Source organism: Nomascus leucogenys, chromosome 11, assembly GCF_006542625.1.
Source record: "Nomascus leucogenys isolate Asia chromosome 11, Asia_NLE_v1, whole genome shotgun sequence".
Classification (NCBI taxonomy): Eukaryota; Metazoa; Chordata; class Mammalia; order Primates; family Hylobatidae; genus Nomascus; species Nomascus leucogenys.
This window is the reverse complement of record NC_044391.1, coordinates 73934668-73955777: the sequence shown is the minus strand read 5'-3', so window position 1 is coordinate 73955777 and position 21110 is coordinate 73934668. Positions and strand designations below refer to the sequence as shown.

At 34.9% G+C, this 21110-nt stretch overlaps 1 protein-coding gene across 10 annotated transcripts in view; it reads right to left on the bottom strand.

Annotated features, from left to right (window-relative positions):
* Positions 1 to 21110, bottom strand: part of MBNL1 (muscleblind like splicing regulator 1) — a 201025-nt gene that overhangs the window by 16487 nt on the left and 163428 nt on the right. For 7 of the 10 annotated variants that reach the window (XR_004032331.1, XM_030822734.1, XM_030822736.1 and 4 more), the window contains 4 exons: positions 17179 to 17379; positions 3909 to 4166; positions 2689 to 2742; positions 1670 to 1823 (listed from right to left, as the gene is read on the bottom strand). Coding sequence is in view for 9 of the 10 variants with exons in the window: in XM_030822734.1 (XP_030678594.1) it covers positions 1670 to 1823; positions 2689 to 2742; positions 3909 to 4166; positions 17179 to 17379 (667 nt within the window). In the remaining variant the exon portion in view is untranslated. The remainder of the gene's footprint in view (positions 1 to 1669; positions 1824 to 2688; positions 2743 to 3908; positions 4167 to 17178; positions 17380 to 21110) is intronic. The other 3 variants (XM_003256309.3, XM_003256308.3, XM_012510720.2) reach the window with 1 other exon arrangement.

The window sequence follows — 21110 nt, the reverse complement described above, 5'->3', positions numbered from 1 at the left end:
AAAACTGATGGATTGTTTGTTGGGGGCAGTGAAAATCTAGGGACACAGCAACTGGCACAAGAGCAAAAAGATTAATTTCTGAAAAACTATGCATGTTGAGAAGAAAGTTATATTACAAAACATAAGAGAAATGTGAGACTGCAGGTCAAAATGATTTAGTTTTTGTTCCAATATGGACAAACTGCAGTTTGAAAGGTACTACTTCACAAGTACAAATATCATTTTATCCATGTGTCTGGGGCACTGCCTATTTCAGCTAGTGGAATATTGTAGTTAATTGTTACTTCATATTTATTTTACATATGGATGACTGATTTTCAAAGATGTACTGTATAAAAGTTATGGTTAGTATTAAAAGCTCATATAATTTATTCTTTTGTTTGTGAATCAAAAATAAATTCACATTCTCTTATAGCATTATGAACCTAATACACTGTAAATACTGCCAGTATAGTCTAATATAAAATTGGGAGCTGGATTTTTGACATATATATCTACTCATTAATTTAATTAATAAAATAATTTGCGGCCGGGCGCGGTGGCTCACGCTTGTAATCCCAGCACTTTGGAAGGCCAAGGCGGGCGGATCCCGAGGTCAGGAGATCGAGAACACGGTGAAACCCCGTCTCTACTAACAATACAAAAAACTAGCTGGGCGTGGCGGCGGGCGCTTGTAGTCCCAGCTACTCGGAGAGGCTGAGGCAGGAGAATGGCGCGAACCCGGGAGGCGGAGCTTGCAGTGAGCCGAGATCGCGCCACTGCACTCCAGCCTGGGCGACAGAGCAAGACTCCGTCTCAAAAAAAAAAAATTAATAATTTTATTAAGTAAGTCTCTAAAACCATGGTATTCTGAAAATAAGGGTGAAGCGATAAAGAGGAAAGTGAGATTAGAGTTTCTGGTTAGTAAAATTCCAGATAATAATGAGTTTACATGTATTTTCTGAAATAAGTTCAGAGTGAATAAAAAGAGTAAATTTCCAGGTAATTAAATGAGTAGCTAGTCTGTGTTTTAAACTTTGCAATCTTTGTGAATAATTCTAGATTATGTATACATTACCAAATTGAAAATAAGCTGAAACCACAAATATAGAACTCCATAATAAATTAAACATTGCTGAGCACTTAGGGCTATTTCAATATTAGCTTAGGAACAGTCATAATTTTAAACAGTGTACTCATTGATGCCAATAAGAGCCCTTTTTAAGAGCTCTAGAACACATAGTTTTTTTCATTCTTGACCTTGAAAACAAAAAGGCTGAAAAATAAAAATCAAACCTGAAAGTGCTGTTTTATATAATTTAAATTAACTCTATGGAATAATGAAGGCAAAGGGGTCTTACAGCAAGAAAGTATCATAAAATAGCTTGACAGACATGTAAAAGTGTTGAGGAAAGAGAAAAAAAAGAGAACTATATTTCATTTCCAAATTACACAAACACAAATAAATATATAAAATACCACTGATCCTTAATCCACATTTCATTAAGCTAAAATCCTTTGTTTTTAAGGAAAACCACATAAGATACCTCAGATAAGTTTCCATCATTGACCACCTTACCTGACACCTCATCTATAATTATAAACAAACTTGGGGTGTGGTTTATCTGCTCTAACAGTAGGACTCTCTGTAGATCATCAGATTCATTTATTGAGAAACCCCACCCCTTACCTGGTGGGAGAAATGCTGTATGCTGTTGTAACTGCATGTTGGCTAGAGCCTGTTGGTATTGGAAAATACCAGTGTTAAAGACTGCGGTGGCACCGTTGGTTTTTTCAAGAGCAGGCCTCTTTGGTAATGGGGGAAGTACAGCTTGAGGAATTCCCTGTTTAGTGAATGAGTATAAAAAACAAATACCAGTAAAAAGAGAAAAAGAAAAAAGAAAAATCAGTCGAAGGCTAAAATTGTTAGGAAGCATGAGCAAGCAAGCAGCAGAGCACTTAACTACCCGAGGGAAAAAATCCAATGAACAAAAAATTAAGGAGAGAACAACAACAAAAAATAAGCAAGATAAAAGCTTTAAAGGAAGCATTATTTTTGTCCAAAACAAAATCTCACTAGTACGAGAGCACATGTTATAATGTGTTAAAGTGCTTTATGTCCCATAATGCTTCAGGCTTTCTGCGAGAAGCCATTGATTTGGGAAAAGAAGAAAAGCCGCACTGCGAGCTCCATGAGGATTGACAAGTATAAGCAATGTTAATAGTTAATTGTACAGTGACTGAAACAGATAAAATAAAAACTAACCCACTCTGCTCCTCCCCCCAGATCTACCTAGACATGCAAATGTCCCAGAGCATGCAAGTTTTTTTCCTTAAATACTGAACTATAAATATTAAAATGTAAATAATTCTACCACTAAAGCCATGCTAACCAAACAGGTACGTAAATATACAGTCAAAAATACACTCTTTATGTCCTCTGACTATTTCTTTAGAACATTCTACAATGTAGTTAAACTGAATGTGGGCTGCTGGGCTTTCAGAATCTTTTATTGTATGATATCCATCTATGTACTTAGATTATAGTCTTTCTACTAATTTTTGTCAGGAAACCACACTCAGTTTTTTCATTGTACTTTACAACTCTATAACAGAAAAAAGGATATATATTTTAAAGTTGATTAAAAAAAAAAACTTGTATCTACAATAAAGCTACATGCCAAGCTAAAAGGTGAAAGGTCATAGTACCAGGTCAAAGGTTGCCTCGAGGGGTCGCTTCAGTGATTTGACAGCCGACTGAGTCTTAATTAGCAGGCAGCGAGCACATGATGGCAATGGGCCAGTGGGGTTCAAGCGCATTAACATAAACAGCAAGCAGAGGTGCATCATGGGGGCAGCAGTGCATTTTTGGGTAGGTGAGAAAAAACAAATAAAAAAACAAATCATCGGAATGCCATATACAACGAATAACAAGACTAAGCATGCACAATAAAGGCACTACTGAGTTGTTATTGGGAGGATAACTCCTCTTTGTAGTTAATTACAAACAAGATACTCTAACAGAAAAAAAAAAGAGTGAAAGGAAGAGAGGGGGAGAGAGTCTGCCTTCTGTATTTTTGCTCAAGTATCCATAAACACAGAAAAGATCTCTCTCGTGATTATTTCACTGTGTTATGAAATACTACACAGTGACTTTTAAAATGAGTATTTCATTGATTTAAGTCATATATTTATGTAAAAAATGACAACATTAAAACAGGTAAGCAAAGAACAAAGAATGGGCTCATTAAAATCAGCTACTAGATCACATTAAAATTTACCTTGAGAATATAGTTTAGTAGCTATTCTTAATGATCCAATTTCTAACTCCTTGGGTACTGCTGTCTCTCTCCTTTCTATATAATGGCATAGTCAAGCTTCTCTAGTTTTACTATTATGTTTATGCCACAGTATTATTTCAGAAAATCTAGATAGTATACTACTCAAAATCCTGTAGCTAATTCTAAGAACAATTTTGTTGAACAATTCTCCTAAATAGTTCCAGATCATGTTATTGTTAAAAGCAAGATATATGTAAAGAAGAGCCTTGATGTGCAAAAGAACACACCAAAGGAAAACAATGGCTGATTAGATGGCACACAGAAATAAGAAGACCGAAAATGGCAATATCGTTAAATTGAAAAGGAGACAGGTGGTTCTTTACAAAGCAGAGATTTCAGAAACCCTACATCCAGAATAAGACAGATTAAGAGTTAGGCCAAGAGTAGGAGCAATCTGAACCATCTGAGGAGTTACCCTCACTTCTGTGAAAGTAACTTCTTTATATATTGTCTGGGATACCTGAACAAACATATCTTCAGCAACTTTTTTTTTTAAAAGGTTAATAAATGAATAGCTTGTAGTCAGATATAGTTGCTCACTTTGCTTTTCTGACTGCTAACAAGGAGAGAGCTGATATCTCTACTCACCATGGCAGCTGCGGTGGCTGCAGCCTGTGCAGCTGCAGCCTGGTTGACCTGGTATTGGGCAGCCTTGATCTTGGCTTGCAAATGTGCAGGGGGATGAAAGTATTTGCACTTTTCCCGAGAGCATCTCCCTTTGATGTAATCCATACACACAGTGACTGTGTTGTCATTGGTGTCAATCATTGTGCTGTCAGCAGGATGAGCAAACCGACAATCATTTTCTCCTCTGTTGCAATTGCCACGTTGGTACTCTCGACATACCTATGAGGTCATTAAGTACATGAGGTTTAGTCAACATGAACAAGAAGAAGCTTTCTGAAGATTTTAACTTAAAGTGCAAGACTGGTGATGGAAGGCTATAGATTAAAGGGGAAAATGATTTTCAAACAAGGCAACAAAGTAACTTCAGCATTTCCTAGTTTAGTTACAAATTATAACTCCATTTCAGTATAAATGTCCATAAGAAAATGCATGTAGAATATTAATTATGGTAAAAATACAATCTGAAATGGTGTTGATATTAATTGCAAAGGGAAAAATAATAACTTCACAGTAAAGAAACATGGCAAACATCATTTTAACCAAGTGATCAAAATTAATATCACCAATAATGAGACATAGTGACATTGTGTATCTATTGATATGATACAATGAGAAGGGCACACAATCACAGTAGACGTATTACTGCCTGAATTTAATCAAGATGAAACATCAGACAAAGTGAATGGAAAGATATTTACATAATAACCGACTAGTACTCTTCCAAAGTGTCAAGGTCATGCAAGACAGACTGAGATATTATCACAAGCTGGAGGTTCCTGGAGTCACAGAAAGAATATTAGGAGGACAACTGGTAAAATCTGATTAAAGTCTGTAGATTGGTTAAACAGCAGCATATCAATGTTAACTTTTCTGGTCTTAGGAGAGATTCTACAGTTACGTAAGATATTAATATTTAGGTCAGTAAAGGGTAGACGAAACTCTTGGGTCCATTTTTGCAACTTTTGTGTAAATATAAAATTATTTCCAAGTGAAAAATATACAAAATCAAATTTGATAGCTTTTTATGAAAATGTTTCCAGGAGTTATTTTTTTGATCTTTAGAGATTCACTTGGTAGCTATATAAAGCAGTAAAAAAAGATTGGTTTTGTTATGTCTGTTTGTTTTATATTTTCTAATTCTGTTAATTTTGCCACGGAGATCTTAGGGAAAAGACGAAAACATTATTTCTCATTCATCTGCGCAAATTTTGACTCTTACTATTTAAAAGCAGTCTTCAGTCAGGATACTTTGACCCTTTTACCACAAGAGGGCCATCTAAAACACAGAATGTCCTTTTAATATTTTCGTGCTCTTACTTCAAGCTTCAAGGAAACAGTTTGTAATTGTTCAAGTATCTTTTCACAAATAGCAAAGGCAGATACTAAGCACTTTATTTTGAAGTTAAGCAAGAAAGATAAACTGTAACCCTACTATGACTTAAGAAGCAAAGGTTTTCTTGTATTTGTATAAATACGATGATTGCATTTAAATCTGGGTGTTTTCCCCACATTATATTCATATCCTATTATTGAGGAAAGTGTTTGTTAAAGAAGGAGATACTATAATCTGTACCATGCTACATCTTAAAAAAGATCATTATAAATGATATCTTGCAGTACTTGGAAACCACAACCTAGCTAAAGTTTTGTGTTCCAAATACATACAATGAACCAGAGTCATTCATCACCACACTCAGAGTTATTAAGAACACAAAAATGACTTAAAAAGTTATTCAAGATTCTGGTTTTTTATTAGTGTATTTATCTTATTGAACAGAAGAAAAAAAGTATTACCAAGATTTGTAACTTAAAAAGCAAAAATGATCAAGCTGTTACCGAGAATAATTATCCTCCTCTCTGGCTGAACATTAGCATCAGCTATGGAGCTCGCTAAAACAGTACCCAGTACCTAATCAAAATTTATTGTATGTGAGGCTCATCACTATACTCAGGAAGAGTCATGTGCCTACATTAAATAATGATAAGTTTTATGTGTGTGTGTGTGTGTTTGTGTATGTATGCTAAATATATACTACTGCATAAACGAAAGGGCTACTTTTCTGTTTAAGCAAGTCTATGTCAATGTAGGCATCATCAGACAGGAAACTTGCAGGTCTATAAGTGATCTCTCTCTGCTGCTATTTGCTCCTCAGTAATTCCTGCTTTCTTGAATATGCTCAAAATGAATTGGCAGCAGGGAACTAACACTATTTTTCCAATTTAGTTTACTGTTTGCCACATTAACAAGAAAGAAGACCTGAATTTATTTAGGTTCTGTGTGTATGTATTTGCGTGTGTGTGTATGTATTTGCGTGTGTGTGTGTGTGTGGGCGGGGGGGTTCTACAGGTTAAGGATTCATTTATTATAATTTCATGTTCTTTACTCTCCTGTGGAACATTTAGAAAGAATTCTAAAAATATTTAAGTAGAGTTAATAACTAAGAATTAGCTCAGAATGTGTCATAAAACCAACCTTTTCTGAGGTTAAAAAAAAGTTAGTCAATTGCTTTTGGATAATGTGCATGTTTGGCTCTTTCATATTTTTATTTTTTTGCAGCTTCTGGTTTCTCCTAAGAAATGGGACAGAAACATACTGTAATAGCTACTCTCACATTATTCTTGCCTGTGAAAAAATAAGGAAGAGAAAATCTCTTGTGAAAACTTGTACTGGTGAGAGTTACAGGCCAGTGGGACTGGTAATTTACCAAGCATTAGATATGCATCTGAGTAGTGGGGTACCTATAGGAACATGAACTTCCCAAACCTTCTAAAACACATTTTCCCTAATAGACCTCATCAATAAAATGGGATCTATCCCTTGGTTGCTCAATTTGGGTTTGATCTGGTTTCTCTGATAAACTCAAGGGCACTTTAGACTATGCTGATACCCAAAATAAATCTCTTAGACGTACTATTACATTAGTAAATTATAACTGACAACATTTCACAAATTTAATCTCATAATTAAAAACAGGATAAGAAATTATAACATTTATCATACAGAGAATGTGAAACACAGAATGTAAAATTAAATCTGAAAATTCTAACAACATTGTGGTTCATTTTTCTCTTCTCATCCAGTCTTCTGTATGTACGCACACATTTTTAAAAATAATTGTAATTATAGTATAGCTATTATTTGGTGACCTTTTATGCTCAACAATGCATCATATGTATTTCTCATTTTGCTAAATAATTTCCAGAGTGAATACTTTCGATGGCTGCATCAAATTTCATCAAATAGTGTACATAATATAGGTAACTCTTTTGGAGGATATTTAGGTAATTTCCAGTATTTCCGTATTACAAATAATATTCAAAGAATCTATCCATGACTATAGGCATTTTTCATTATTTTTGGCAGATACATGTACAGATTTATCAGTATATATATATGTACTGGGTCAACATATAAAAATATTTTCTGACTGGGCACGGTGGCTCAAGCTGGTAATCCCAGTACTTTGGGAGGCTGAGGTGGGTGGATCACTTGAGGACAGGAGTTCGAGACCAGCCTGGCCAACATGGTGAAACCTCATTTCCACTAAAAATACAAAAATTAGCTGGGCATGGTGGCAGGCGCCTGTAATCCTAGCTACTCAGAAGGCTGAGGCACGAGAATCGCTTGAACCCGGGAGGTGGAGGTCGCAGTGAGCCAAGATCGTGCGTGCCACTGCACTCCAGCCTGGGCGACAGAGCGAGACTCCGTCTCAAAGAAAAAAAAAAAAGACAAAAAAAAGAAAAAAATATTGTTTGATAAATGGTTTTCAAACCTGCATTAAAACAATAAGATCTATTTAGCTACACATATAATGTGATTCAACATGAGCCTTTTACTTTACAAGTACTAAGGCAAGATTTGCCAATGAAGATATTTACTGAAAACATTTAAGTTCTATTTCCAGAAAAATATCTATGGAATAATTATAAACTTTAAATAATCAGAAGAAAACATAATCAGGAAAATTTCCCAAGAAAATGTAAACTAATTCTAAACAAACCTTCTTTTGTTAACTAAATAGCAATAATATAGCGGACAGACAATAGGGTTTGGAGTCGGAAATTGTGAGTTCCAGTTCCTATCACTTTACTAGCTATGGAATCTTCACAATGAAAACACTATTAACATCTATTTAAAAGGTCATGAATACTGAATAAAATAATGCATAGCTTACAACACACCATACAAATCTGGATAATATGAATAATCCTGTTATTTGATCTCTAATTTTTTAATACATGAAAAACATATTTCAAAATGGTCAAAATAATGTAAGTTTTATAAGTAGTATTAAATTCAGCAATGCTCTCAAGTTAAAGCACTGGGATTCTAAGGAGATTAATGTCAATATTTGAATTTATTCAAAAGTGGAGAGTCATTTGCATGTTCTTTAAGGAGCTATCCCTTTGAAGTAATATGTTTTGTGTTTACCATATTTGTATAATTAACTCAGTCATCTTGGAGAATAACAATCAAAAGCAGGAACAGAAAGCTAATTTTAACAAGAAACAGGGACTTTGTCCATTTTAACATTTTGAGAAGTCAGTTTAACAGTTAATGGCCAATATTAAGAAATGTATTCAAAGACATATAGCTACATGTTCACCAATAAGCAGAATGGATTTCACTTTCTATTAAGCTGGAACTAACAAGCTAAATTTTTCTAAGTATTACTTTAAAAAGTAATCCTGGATAATCACTTTGATCAAAGTGTCCACAGCATCATTGATCATGAGTTTATAATTTAATGCAAAGAAATTATCTCTATTTTCATTTTAAAAGGATTAAAATATCTACTTTGTAATCTTCATAATTCTGGTGATTAGGTAAATATAACTGTAGTCAATTTATTGTACAATTAAAATCCCTAGATAAATATCGGATGATGTGATTTCTAGTTTCAGTTGGTGATATGGTTTGGCTGTGTCCCCACCCAAACCTCATCTTGAATTCCCACATGTTGTGGGACAGACCCGGTGGGAGGTAATTGAATCATAGGTGCATATCTTTCCTGAGCTGTTCTTAAGATAGGGAATAAGTCTCATGAGATCTGATGGTTTTAAAAAGGGTTATGTCCCTGTGCAACCTTTTTTCTTGTCTGCCACCATGCGAAACGTGCCTTCCACCTTCCGCCATGATTGTGAGGTCTCCCTAGCCATGTGGAACTGTAAGTCCAACAAACCTCTTTCTTTTTGTAAATTGCCCAGTCTTGGGTATGTCTTTATCAGCAGCGTGAAAATTGACTAATACAGTTGGTTATTCAATAACTGTATGTATTTGATCAATTTTTCTCCTTCCAAAAAAATTCAAGAAAAGGACAGCTACTTTAGCTACCTCGTAATATTTCTGTTAAGATCAAATGGGAGCATTCTTTGAAGCCTAAAAGGCAAACTCCATCATTACTATTTAGGCCAGAAAACACAAGCATACTTCTATAGGTAACAGAACTAAGAATCTACCACTTGATCTCTTATAAAAACATAAAATAAAATCTGAATAGGAATGACCAACGACAGAACCATTAAATCCACTTCCACGCTGTCATTTATTCATTCCCATGAATGACTGTGCAAACCCAACAGGACAGGAAAATAGACACAACTTTGAAACAAGCCTGTCAATACACCAAGTTAGCCATTACCTTATTTCACCTATTATTATTATTATTATTATTACTTGAGATAGGGTCTCCCTCTGTCACTCAGGCTGGAGTGCAGTGGTGCAATCTCAGTTCACTGCAGCCTCAACCTCTCTGCTCAAGTGATCCGCCCACCTAAGTCTCTCAAGTAGCTGGGACTGCAGTTGTGAACCACTGTTCTTAATCTAGCAGTTACCACACTCAACACCACATCAAAACTCTAATCATATAGATTAATAATTGACAGAGCCATAGTGTATTGTTTAAATGAAGATGTGACTACATTTTTAAGAGCCATTCTAAAGTTTATTACAGATATAAAAAAACAATCTGCATAAACTTCTATGTGCAAAACTCTTAAGGTTTCTTGGCAATTTTCTGGAGATATTAAAAAAAATCACACAAGCAGTAGCCAAACAACCTCTACAAAAATGCAAAATTAGAATAATCCTACCAATAAGACTTTCCTACATTATTAAAAGCATCTTCTTTTCTAATCTTTTCTGAATAGAAAGTCTTTTATTCCATCATGTTAAATCCACTAAACACCTAAAAAATCCCAACATAGGCATGCTTTTCACTGTCATTCTAATCCTTTTAGCTTTAAACATTCTATTTTTTTGTAGTCAATGGGTATTATATTTTTTTCTGCCTATATGAAAAGGGTTATTGGATTCTTCTGTGTAAGTAATGGAAACATACAACAATTAGTGGCCCAAATTAGAAACTCGTGTAATGATTACCTCACAGAATAAAACTTTCAGCCAAGAATAATTTATTTTAATACATGCAAATGCGAACTGAAACTATCAGAAACCAAGTCGTTTGCCCACCTTTCCTGGAATACTCATGTTTTTCTCATATAGACTGCTGATGTAAAAATGGTGCAGCTAACCAAATGTCAATCTAATGTTTTCATCAGTGTCTGAAATACGTGTCCCCTGGTTTTTATTTGATTACGCCTATGTAATATGAATTACCTTAACAGTCATCATTGTTTACCTAAAGTATTTCACTATGCCATGCACAGTGTTCTTACCAACTTATCGGAGGAGACAGATTTTTAATTAAGGTTCACAAGAAACCATATCATTTACAAATACATTAAGTAAACAATGAAAAGTTGAAGCCTAAATAAGAGATGCTAGTATCTTTTAGTGCATGTGTTTATAACTATTTGCATTTAGAATCACATGGCAGATCTGTGAAAAATATTACCAAACCCCACTGCAGATCTACTGAATCAGTCTTTGGGGATGAGGTCCTACATTTTTAACAATCACCCCAAGTGATTCTAATCTCATTAAAGTATGAAAACCACTCCTTTAGGTCTAGGTGCATAATCAAGATGCCATATTTTATAGCTGAAGTGCTCAAAATGCAAACATGTTTCCAAGGAGAATGTTAACACATGATAAACATTTTTTATATTTTAGTACCTCTGTGGGATTACCCTGAGCCCTGAATAAGGGGATGTATCTTTCTGTGTTTAATTACCTGAGCAACTGGTTGACTGACTCATTTATCCGTTGATTTAACAAGTTACTGGGCATCAGTTATGAGTTTGGGCACTATTCTCATGTGGATCTTTTCTTGTCATTGATAAGACAGGAATTAAAGCATTTCAAAGACATTCCTCACATCTTCTACTTGAAATATTTTCAACAGTTTTCTACTGAATATTGTTCAGTAAATGAGAGAATGAATTCATTCATTAATTCTTTTTGCACCATAAAAAATTACTGCGCATCTTGAAAATAAGTCAAACAATGATTTCTCCAATTACTAAGTTTTTGTAGTAAAGCAGGGGTATGGCTAAAAAACTCAGTCTTTCCTAGAATCTACAAATTTGAATAATTTCTTAACATAATCATGGAAAGAAATTGCTGAGACCAGCCTGGCAAACATGGTGAAACCCCATCTCCACTGAAAATACAAAAATTAGCCAGGCATGGCGGCACACATCTGTAATCTCAGCTACTCAGGAAGCTGAGGCAGAAGAATTCCTTGAACCTGGGAGGTGGAGGTTGCAGTGAGCTGAGATTGCACCACTGCACTCCAGCCTGGGCAACAGAGTGAGACTTCGTGTCAAAAAAAAAAAAAGTATGAATTTTGGAGTACAGAAAGTACTTGGCAACAAAGTCTTTTAAAAGATAGCCAGTAAAGAAAGGATAATATGAATATTGATATAAATCTCATGTTGTGGGTATATGTGATATGTGTAATATATGCTTATAGATATAGATATATGTATATAATTTTTAAAAATATATGTTTCGGTAGCTTGTGGCTGGTGTTAAAAACAAGAAAATGACCTAAATGTCCCTAGAATGTTCTAACTGGAAGTGACCTTAGAGATTATCTGGTGCAACCCCTAATTTTACATGTAAGGAATATGAAGCCCAGAGAATAAGAGCATCCCGATCCAAGCTGACTCACCTAATTAGCAACATCACATGCAGTAATTCTTGAATTCCTGTTTTCCAATTTAACATTTTTTTCCTGTAGTATCACACTGGGTGCTGTAAAGATGTCAGTTTTAAGCAATTATGTAAGAACCAGAAGGCTGACAATCTATGGTATTTTAAATTTCTTTATTGTCTAACAAGTTGCAGTAAAAAGAGAAGTGACAAGAAGAACTGGCCAATAGTTTAACTGATTCCAAAAATTTTTCACCTCAGAAGGAAGTCAACATTCAAAAATATGCTTCAGAATTTCACAAGGAAGAAGTAGAGTATACATTTAAATGCCAAATGACCAAACATTTGGTCAATTAATAAATGTGTGCATTTATTGCCATGTCTTTTAGACTTCAATACGTAATGCAATTAGCATGCGAGGAAATAACCTGCAGATAGGATTGTCTAAAATCACAAGCACAGAGCAGAAAGATGCACCTCTGATCTTCACACTGCAGTATCCTAACAGGTTGTAACTGTGACACTGGATCAGATCTTGTTAACAAGAATAACATAAGAAGCTGCACTACAATCAAGCATTTAGATAAGCGAGATTCAGATAAAAGGGAAATGACAGTTGATGCAGTCGTAGCCGTTTGTACTAACTACAGCAAAAGAAAACAGACATAATACACTAAGTAACTCCTCACAAAAAGAAAAAACTCAAAGACAAAAGTCTTCATTTCAATTAAGCACTACAATATATAACCAGTAACAAACTACCTAAAATTGTGAATGTGGGAGGATTGGTTTAGAAGACTTATAACCAGCTTTTTGAATATCATCTGTTAATAATTCATTAAAGTTCATCTCAGACTGCTTATTTGGAACCCACTAATCAATCAACAATTATGCATTAAGAACTCAGGATTTGCTTTAGAAAGGTTGGGGGAACAAAACTGCTTCACATGCTGAGGATCCAATAATTTCAGATATTTAAAAAATTTTTTATTATTATACTTTAAGTTTTAGGGTACATGTGCACAATGTGCAGGTTTGTTACATATGTATCCATGTGCCATGTTGGTGTGCTGAACCCATTAACTCGTCATTTAGCATTAGGTATATCTCCTAATGCTGTCCCTCCCACCTCCCCCCACCCCACAACAGTCACCGGAGTGTGATGTTCCCCTTCCTGTGTCCGTGTATTCTCATTGTTCAATTCCCACCTATGAGTGAGAACATGCGGTGTTTGGTTTTTTGTCCTTGCGATAGTTTACTGAGAATGATGGTTTCCAGTTTCATCCATGGAGAAACTACCATCAGAGTGAACAGGCAACCTACAAAATGGGAGAAAATTTTCGCAACCTACTCATCTGACAAAGGACTAATATCCAGAATCTACAATGAACTCAAACAAATTTACAAGAAAAAAAACAAACAACCCCATCAAAAAGTGGCCAAAGGACATGACCAGACATTTCCCAAAAGAAGACATTTATGCAGCCAAAAAACACATGAAAAAATGCTCATCACTGGCCATTAGAGAAATGCAAATCAAAACCACAATGAGATACCATCTCACACCAGTTAGAATGGCCATCATTAAAAAGTCAGGAAACAACAGGTGCTGGAGAGGATGTGGAGAAATAGGAACACTTTTACACTGTTGGTGGGACTGTAAACTAGTTCAACCATTGTGGAAGTCAGTGTGGCGATTCCTCAGGGATCTAGAACTAGAAATACCATTTGACCCAGCCATCCCATTACTGGGTATATACCCAAAGGACTACAAATCATGCTGCTATAAAGACACATGCACACGTATGTTTATTGTGGCACTATTCACAATAACAAAGACTTGGAACCAACCCAAATGTCCAACAATGATAGACTGGATTAAGAAAATGTGGCACATATACACCATGGAATAGTATTCAGCCATAAAAATTTTTAAGTTTCCTCTTAATCCATCTGCAAACAGCATTAGTTAATTAATAAGCAAGTACAGTTGTGTAATGACAAATCACTCAAAAATCCAGGTGTATCAGGTGTATCTCCCTAGCAAGAAAGAGTTGCTTCACATCTCTTCTCCTAAAATCATCTCCCTGTAAAAGTGAATTAATAATAGTATCTTCCTCATAAGATTGTTTTGAACATTAAACCTTTTGAGCATGTGTCTGGTATATGATTGTCAACATGCTAAAATCTGACAGCCTTTGTAATATATGCAACAAAAGTTAATAAATAATAAATCAGCTTATTAACTAAATGCCTGCTAAACTGACAAAGTATTAGAATCAATTATGTTCACACAACAGCCTGAGTTTGCCACTTTCTCAGTAAAATTTATCAGCACTAAGTATTGCCTCATCCTCAGGAGGAGGAAATAAAAGGCATCCAAATAGGAAGAGAGGAAGTCAAATTATCCCTGTTTGCAGACAACTTGTTTCTTTATTTAGAAAATCCCATAGCCTCGGCCCAAAAGCTCCTTGATCTGATAAACAACTTCAGCAAAGTTGCAGGACACAAAATCAATGTATAAAAATCAGTAGCATTCCTATAAACCAACAACATCCAAGCTGAGAGCCAAATCAGGAGTGCATTCCCATTCACAATTGCCACAAAAAGAATAAAATACTTAGGAATAACAGTTAAGCAGGGAGGTGAAAGCTCCCTAAAATGAGAATGACAAAACACTCCTCAAAGAAATCATGGATGACACATAACAAATTGAAAAACATTCCATGCTCATGGATAGGAAGAATCAGTAACATTAAAATGGCCATACTACTCAAAGCAAGCTATACATTCAATGTTATTCCTGTCCAACTACCAATGACATTCTTCACAGAATTAGAAAAAAAACTATTTAAAAATTCATATGGAATAAAAAAAGAGCCTGGATAGCCAATGCAATCTTAAGCAAAAATAACAAAGCTGGAGGCATCACATTACCTGACTCAAACTATACTACAAAGCTACAGTAACCCAACAGCATGGTACTGGTATAAAAAAGACACATAGACCAATAGAACAAACAGAGAGCCCAGAAATAATGCAGCACACCTACAACCATTTGATCTCCAACAAAGTTGACAATAACAAGCAATGAGGAAAGGACTCCCTATTCAATAAATGGTGCTAGGATAACTGGCTAGCCATACACAGAAGATTGAAACTGGACCCCTTCCTTATACCATATACAAAAATCAACTCAAGATGGATTAAAGCCTTAAATGTAAAACCCAAGACTATAAAAACCCTGGAAGATAACCTAGGAAATACCATTCTTGACATAGGACCTGGCAAAGATTTCATGACAAACATGCCAAAAGCAATCGCAACAAAAACAAAAATGGAAAAATGGTATCTAATTAAACTAAAGAGCTTCTACACAGCAAAAGAAACTATCAACAGAGTAAACAGCTTACAGAATGGGAGAAAATTATTTACAAACTATGCATCCCACAAAGGTCTAATATCTAGAATCTGTAAGGAACTTAAATTACGAGCAAAAAACAAACAAGCCTATTACAAAGTGGGTGAAGGACATAAATAGATGCTTTTCAAAGAAAGATATACATGTGGCCAACAAGCATATGAAAAATGCCCATTATCACTAATCATTAGAGAAATGCAAATCAAAACCACTAGATACCATCTCACACCAATTAAAATGTCTATTATTTAAAAAGTCAAAAAATAATGAATGTTGACAAGGTTGCAAAGAAAAAGAAACAATTAGACACTGCTGGTAGGAGGGCAAATTAATTCAACCATTGTGGAACACAGTGTGGCAATTCCTCAAAGACCTAAAAACAGAAATACCATTCGACCCAGTAATCCCATTACTGGGTATGTACCCAAAGGAATATAAATCATTCTACCATAAAGACATACACGTGTATATTCACTGCAGCACTATTCACAATAGCAAAAACATGGAATCAACCTAAGTGCCCATCAATGGTAGCCTGGATAAAGAAAATGTGGTACATACACACCATGGAATACTATGCAGACATAAAAAAGAATGAGATCACATCCTTTGCAGTAACATAGATTGAGCTGGAGGCCATTATCCTAAGCAAACTAATACAGAAACGGGAAACCACATAACCACATGTTCTCACTTGAAAGTGGGGGCTAAATGATGAGACCTCATGGACACAAAGAGGGAAACAACAGATGTTAGGGCCTATTTGAGGGTGGATGGTGGGAGGGGGGAGAGGATCAGAAAAAATACCTATTGGGTATTGCACTTATTATCTGGGTGATGAAATAATCTCTACACCAAACCCTCATGATATTAAGTTTACCTATAGAAAAACCTGCACATGTACCCCTGAACCTAAAATGTAAGTTAAAAAAATATATCGCCACATCCTCACCAGGGAAAAGAGGAAAAGGTCATTTTGTTCTTTAGGTGGGTTCAATGACAGGTTTGTACCTTCAATGTACATTTGATGCTGTCACTTTTTCTCTACATCTATAGTTTACCAAATTCATTAATTCATAGTCATGCTGAAATTCTGAACAACCACTTTGAAATAAGATTTAAAACTTAGTATCTTTTTCATGTACCAACAGCAGACCCCACGCATCTGATTATCCTTTACTCTAGACCTTAGAGGATTATGCAAAAAACTTTTATGAGAGCACACTTCATAAACAAAGTTTTCTTTCTACTTCAACCAAAATATTGTACAGCTTATGAGGAAACTTGCAATAATAAATTGTAAAATGTTTTATAGACACTAATATTTGTTCATCTTTATGAGAACAATTTTTAGGGGATTGATAACATTTGTTATTCTTGATAGCTGCAACAACAACAATAACAAACATTCAGGAGGCATTTTCTATGTGCCAGATATTCCCCTAACTCTTTGAGGTAGGCGCTGTTTTGAAGATGAGAAAATTGAGGTACAGTGATGTAACCAGGCAATCTGACTTTAGCGTCCGACCTCTTATCCACTATTCTAAACATGGATGTTGTAGCCTTTATAAACATTACATTAATCAAATATAGCATTATCTATACTCTAGGAAAATGTTCCAAACTCTAAGCCAAAATCTCTGTTTTAATATTTTTACAACTTTTTGGCCATGGAAACACACAAACAAACAAAAAAACATACTTTGAGAATTAGAATGTAGTATATAAAGACACCAACTAGTCATTCCTACCTCAAGTCTGTCTGTTCGCATTAATTTCTGTGCAGCAGCTGCAGCAGCTGCAGGTACAGGGACACCCGGATTCCCTGTAACCAACATTGGTGCAGTCGGCAAGATCTCTGCCGGGACCAGGCTTGGAGAAACAGGTCCCAGATAGGGATTAAAGGCTGCTGATGCATTGGTGGCTAAGCTTGGTGCAACTGAAAACATTGGCTGAAAAATAAAATAAAAGCAAAATTTAACATGCAGGTCTCCGCTCAAAGTTGATATTCTTAATTATACATTTGTCCTCCATCCATCTATCCATTCTTCTTTCCTTCCCTCCTTCCCTTTAATCCTGTGTTCATTTACTATCATTTAGGGTAAGGCTGTTTTATTAAACATTCATCAAATCAATGTTTTTCTAAAATATAGTAAGTAAAATATCCATTAAATTATTCACTGGAATTTTGTAGCTTAGGGTCTATAATACTTGTATTTTTTTTTGAAAAATAGATAAACTATGCAGAAACTTCTTGTGGTCATCTAATCTTCCTCTTTGTCCTGATTTAATTCTAGATATTTGTCTAAGAAATACATTTTGTAATTGCTATGTCAGATGCACTTGAAAGACCTGTTTACAACTGTTAATAGGTTGCAAGTGTCCTATTATCTGGAATAAATAAAGTAGAACTCCCAGGGGATAAAAGAGTTTCACAGTCAATGTAAGCTGTAAATCTCATGGGGTATGTGAAAGGTGATGATGACACCTTGCCTTTTGAGCACATAAGATAAAGTGTTGGGTATATTTATTGATGGTGATTTTTCTGGGGGAAATTATAAGTGTTCCACTAGCCTATCACACCTGACTGGGGAAAACAAGTCTGAAATGTGAAGTCTGAAGCAGAACTGCTACTAACGAAATGCTACATGATTGGTCAAGGAAATACATATGGCAGCACTGAATAAACTGCTACAAGACAGAATTTATTCCAGAAATGCTTTCATGGATATATAAGGATGTTTCTATTTGTTGATATGCAAACTTTTCTATTTGTTTCTATTTGTTGATATGCAAACTTTCTATTTGTTGATATGCAAACTTTCTATTTGTTGATATGCAAACTTGTTTCTATTTGTTAATACGCAAACTTGCATATCGTAAAATATATTTGTTCTTGAACAGCATTAATTTACCTGAAATCTAACAATTTGTTTTTCTAGTGTTTAAAGTATAACAGAACACAATTTCATACCTTATTCATAGTACATTTTTAACTTCCTAATATAGTCTCAATTCTAATTCTTGAAGTTTAATGCTTCGTGTAATAATGTTTGTTTCTGAAACACAAAAGCTTGTAGGCAAAACGGATGCTGTTCTTTAAGGTAATATTTAACAATTTATTTTCTTTACTCAGCAGTAATGAACAGAATTATAGAACATTTTTTAGAATAAAAGAGACATTAGAATGTATTAATAACTAATTCTGCCATCTGACAGGAATAAGAAGTTACATGATACCTGAATATATGTAGTATTCAAGACAGCTCCGTAGTAAAACTTTTTGCAATATAAGATATATATTACAAATGTAATTCTTATAGTACAAAAGAAATATGTTAAAAAATAAAATATATCCTCTACTCACTCTGGCCCTGATTCTATATTTAGAAAAATAAAATGAATTTCAAGTATTCCTTTTTTCTTAGGGCAGTGGTTTTCAACTGAGTTATTTTGCCTCTCAGGAGACACCTGGCAATGTCTAAAGACATTTTTGGTTGTCACAGCTGGAGGGGAACTATTGTATTCAATGGATGGAAGCCAGGGATGCTGCTAAGTGTCCTACAACATACAAGACAGCCCCTTGCAACAAAGAATTATCCAGCCCCAAAAGTCAAATACTGTCAATGTTAAGAAGGCCTCTCTTAGGGAACTCTTCTGTTGACCTCAAAAATTGCTTGGGAAACAAACTCTGCATTTAGCTATACATTTTTACTAACAAAAATATGAAAAAGCAGAGTATGTAATACCTAATGTGATTCATTGAGAAGAAACAATACAATATAGATTACACCATTTCAACTTAAAATAATTATGCCTCTGAACATGTTGGTTTGAATGCCATGTTTAGCTGCTCTGCCAGGTTAATGGCTCTTGCCTGATGAAGTGGCCTCAAGTAGCACCTCTAATCCCCAACCCCTCCCAGCACAAAGCAGCAACCTGCAGACAGCAAGAACTATCTGTGCATTCCAAATCTTAACAATCAACAAGCTGTCAGAAACTAGGGCCTAGGGCAGTCTCTGTCCACCAACACTTCCCTAAGCCGCAGCTGACTTAATGCTGTGCCACTGTCCACTCTCTGCCCAGGTGGCAGCAGGACAAGGATTGATTGTATAGTGAATATATGTTGAACTTGGATTTCTATACAAGGATATTCAGGTTAAACTTGTACTTTGTTACACATTGTCAGATTGCATATGAAAATCCAGCCAGACCAGCACCCTAATTTCTATATTAGTCATTTAAGAATTATAAGAAATTTAGCATAGAAGACTAAAAGAGTCTATGTCAGGGGACTAACAGACTAGTTTAGCAAATGGACAACAGAAGCTATTCATTATCATTCCTCTTTGCATTCTTTTACTGTGAATAAACATGTATTTCCAGATAGTGCATTTTTAATGTATACTTCAGAAAGTTATTGAGATGTTTATATTACTGTACATAATCTACTATAATTATTTAAAAGCAAAGGTCAAATTTAAAAATGTTTTTGGAAGAAAAAGCAATTTTTATTTTAATAAAATGAGACCACAGGCTAATAAAACTCAGCTCTCTTAAATCTCGTCAAAGAAAATACACTGGAAATCCAAAAATGCACATGATGCAGCTGTTGCACATTACAGGCAGAATAATACTTTTATTATGTAAAAATACTGCTTTTAATAACTGGCAATAATCTTTCCTGAGTTGTTTCTACAGAGTCATCAAGAGAATTGATCTTTCACTTTAATTCAGCAGAGCAAATTCAAATCTGAACAATTTTAGGGCACTGTCCCCAAGTAAAGTCGGTAGGAGCTTTTAAAAATGTGAAACATCAACTATTCAGCAAGCATTATCTCAAATTGTTCCCTCTTTCGATAAGTAGAGCTATTTGCTGAACAGGCAGACAATAACAATAGCTTTATACTTTGAAACTTGATTCCAAAAGACACACACACACACACACACACACACACACACACACACACACAAAACATTCGTTTATTTTAAATTTTTGTAAATTTGTTACATCAATTTAGTTATATTGTTTCTTCAAAGAGTGCCGTGTTGAAGATGGGTCACTGCTAGCCCCATCAGAGAGTGCCCTAATCAGAAAAATCAGATTAGGAAAGCACTTGACCTGCACTACTGCCAGTTTTCTATTCCAAAAGCTATCCTGCAGGGGGTTCAGCAGAATCTCAAAGACAGATATTAATGCAATGTTGTTATCAAGTGGCATCCTGTTTTCTCTGAGGGATAACATATAACTATGTAATTGGTATATTTGATACTGACTATATTCTTGTGATAATGATTTGTAAGTATCTCTGTTCCCGAAAGACATAAGAAAGTTTGGTTTATAATTGCCTTTTGCCAATGAACATCCTCACCAGAGAAAAAGTACAAACTTACTAATTCTGGTGCTGTTTATGGGTTAATCACTTGTTTGTTTTAAATCAGACATTGATTCCATTAAGGTAATCAGGCTTCATTATAAATCAAAGTGTTAATTTCATATTATGACCCCAGTTAACTATGCAAACATGATTATTAGTACTAATTCCTTATTTATTGTGTGTTAGCATCATGCTGAGTGCTTTATCTGTGCTATTTATTGTATTTAATCCTTATAACAGTAGAGTATAAATTCCCTTGGTAATTTTCTTTTCTTTTCTGTTTTTTGAGGGGTGCAGATCAGAAG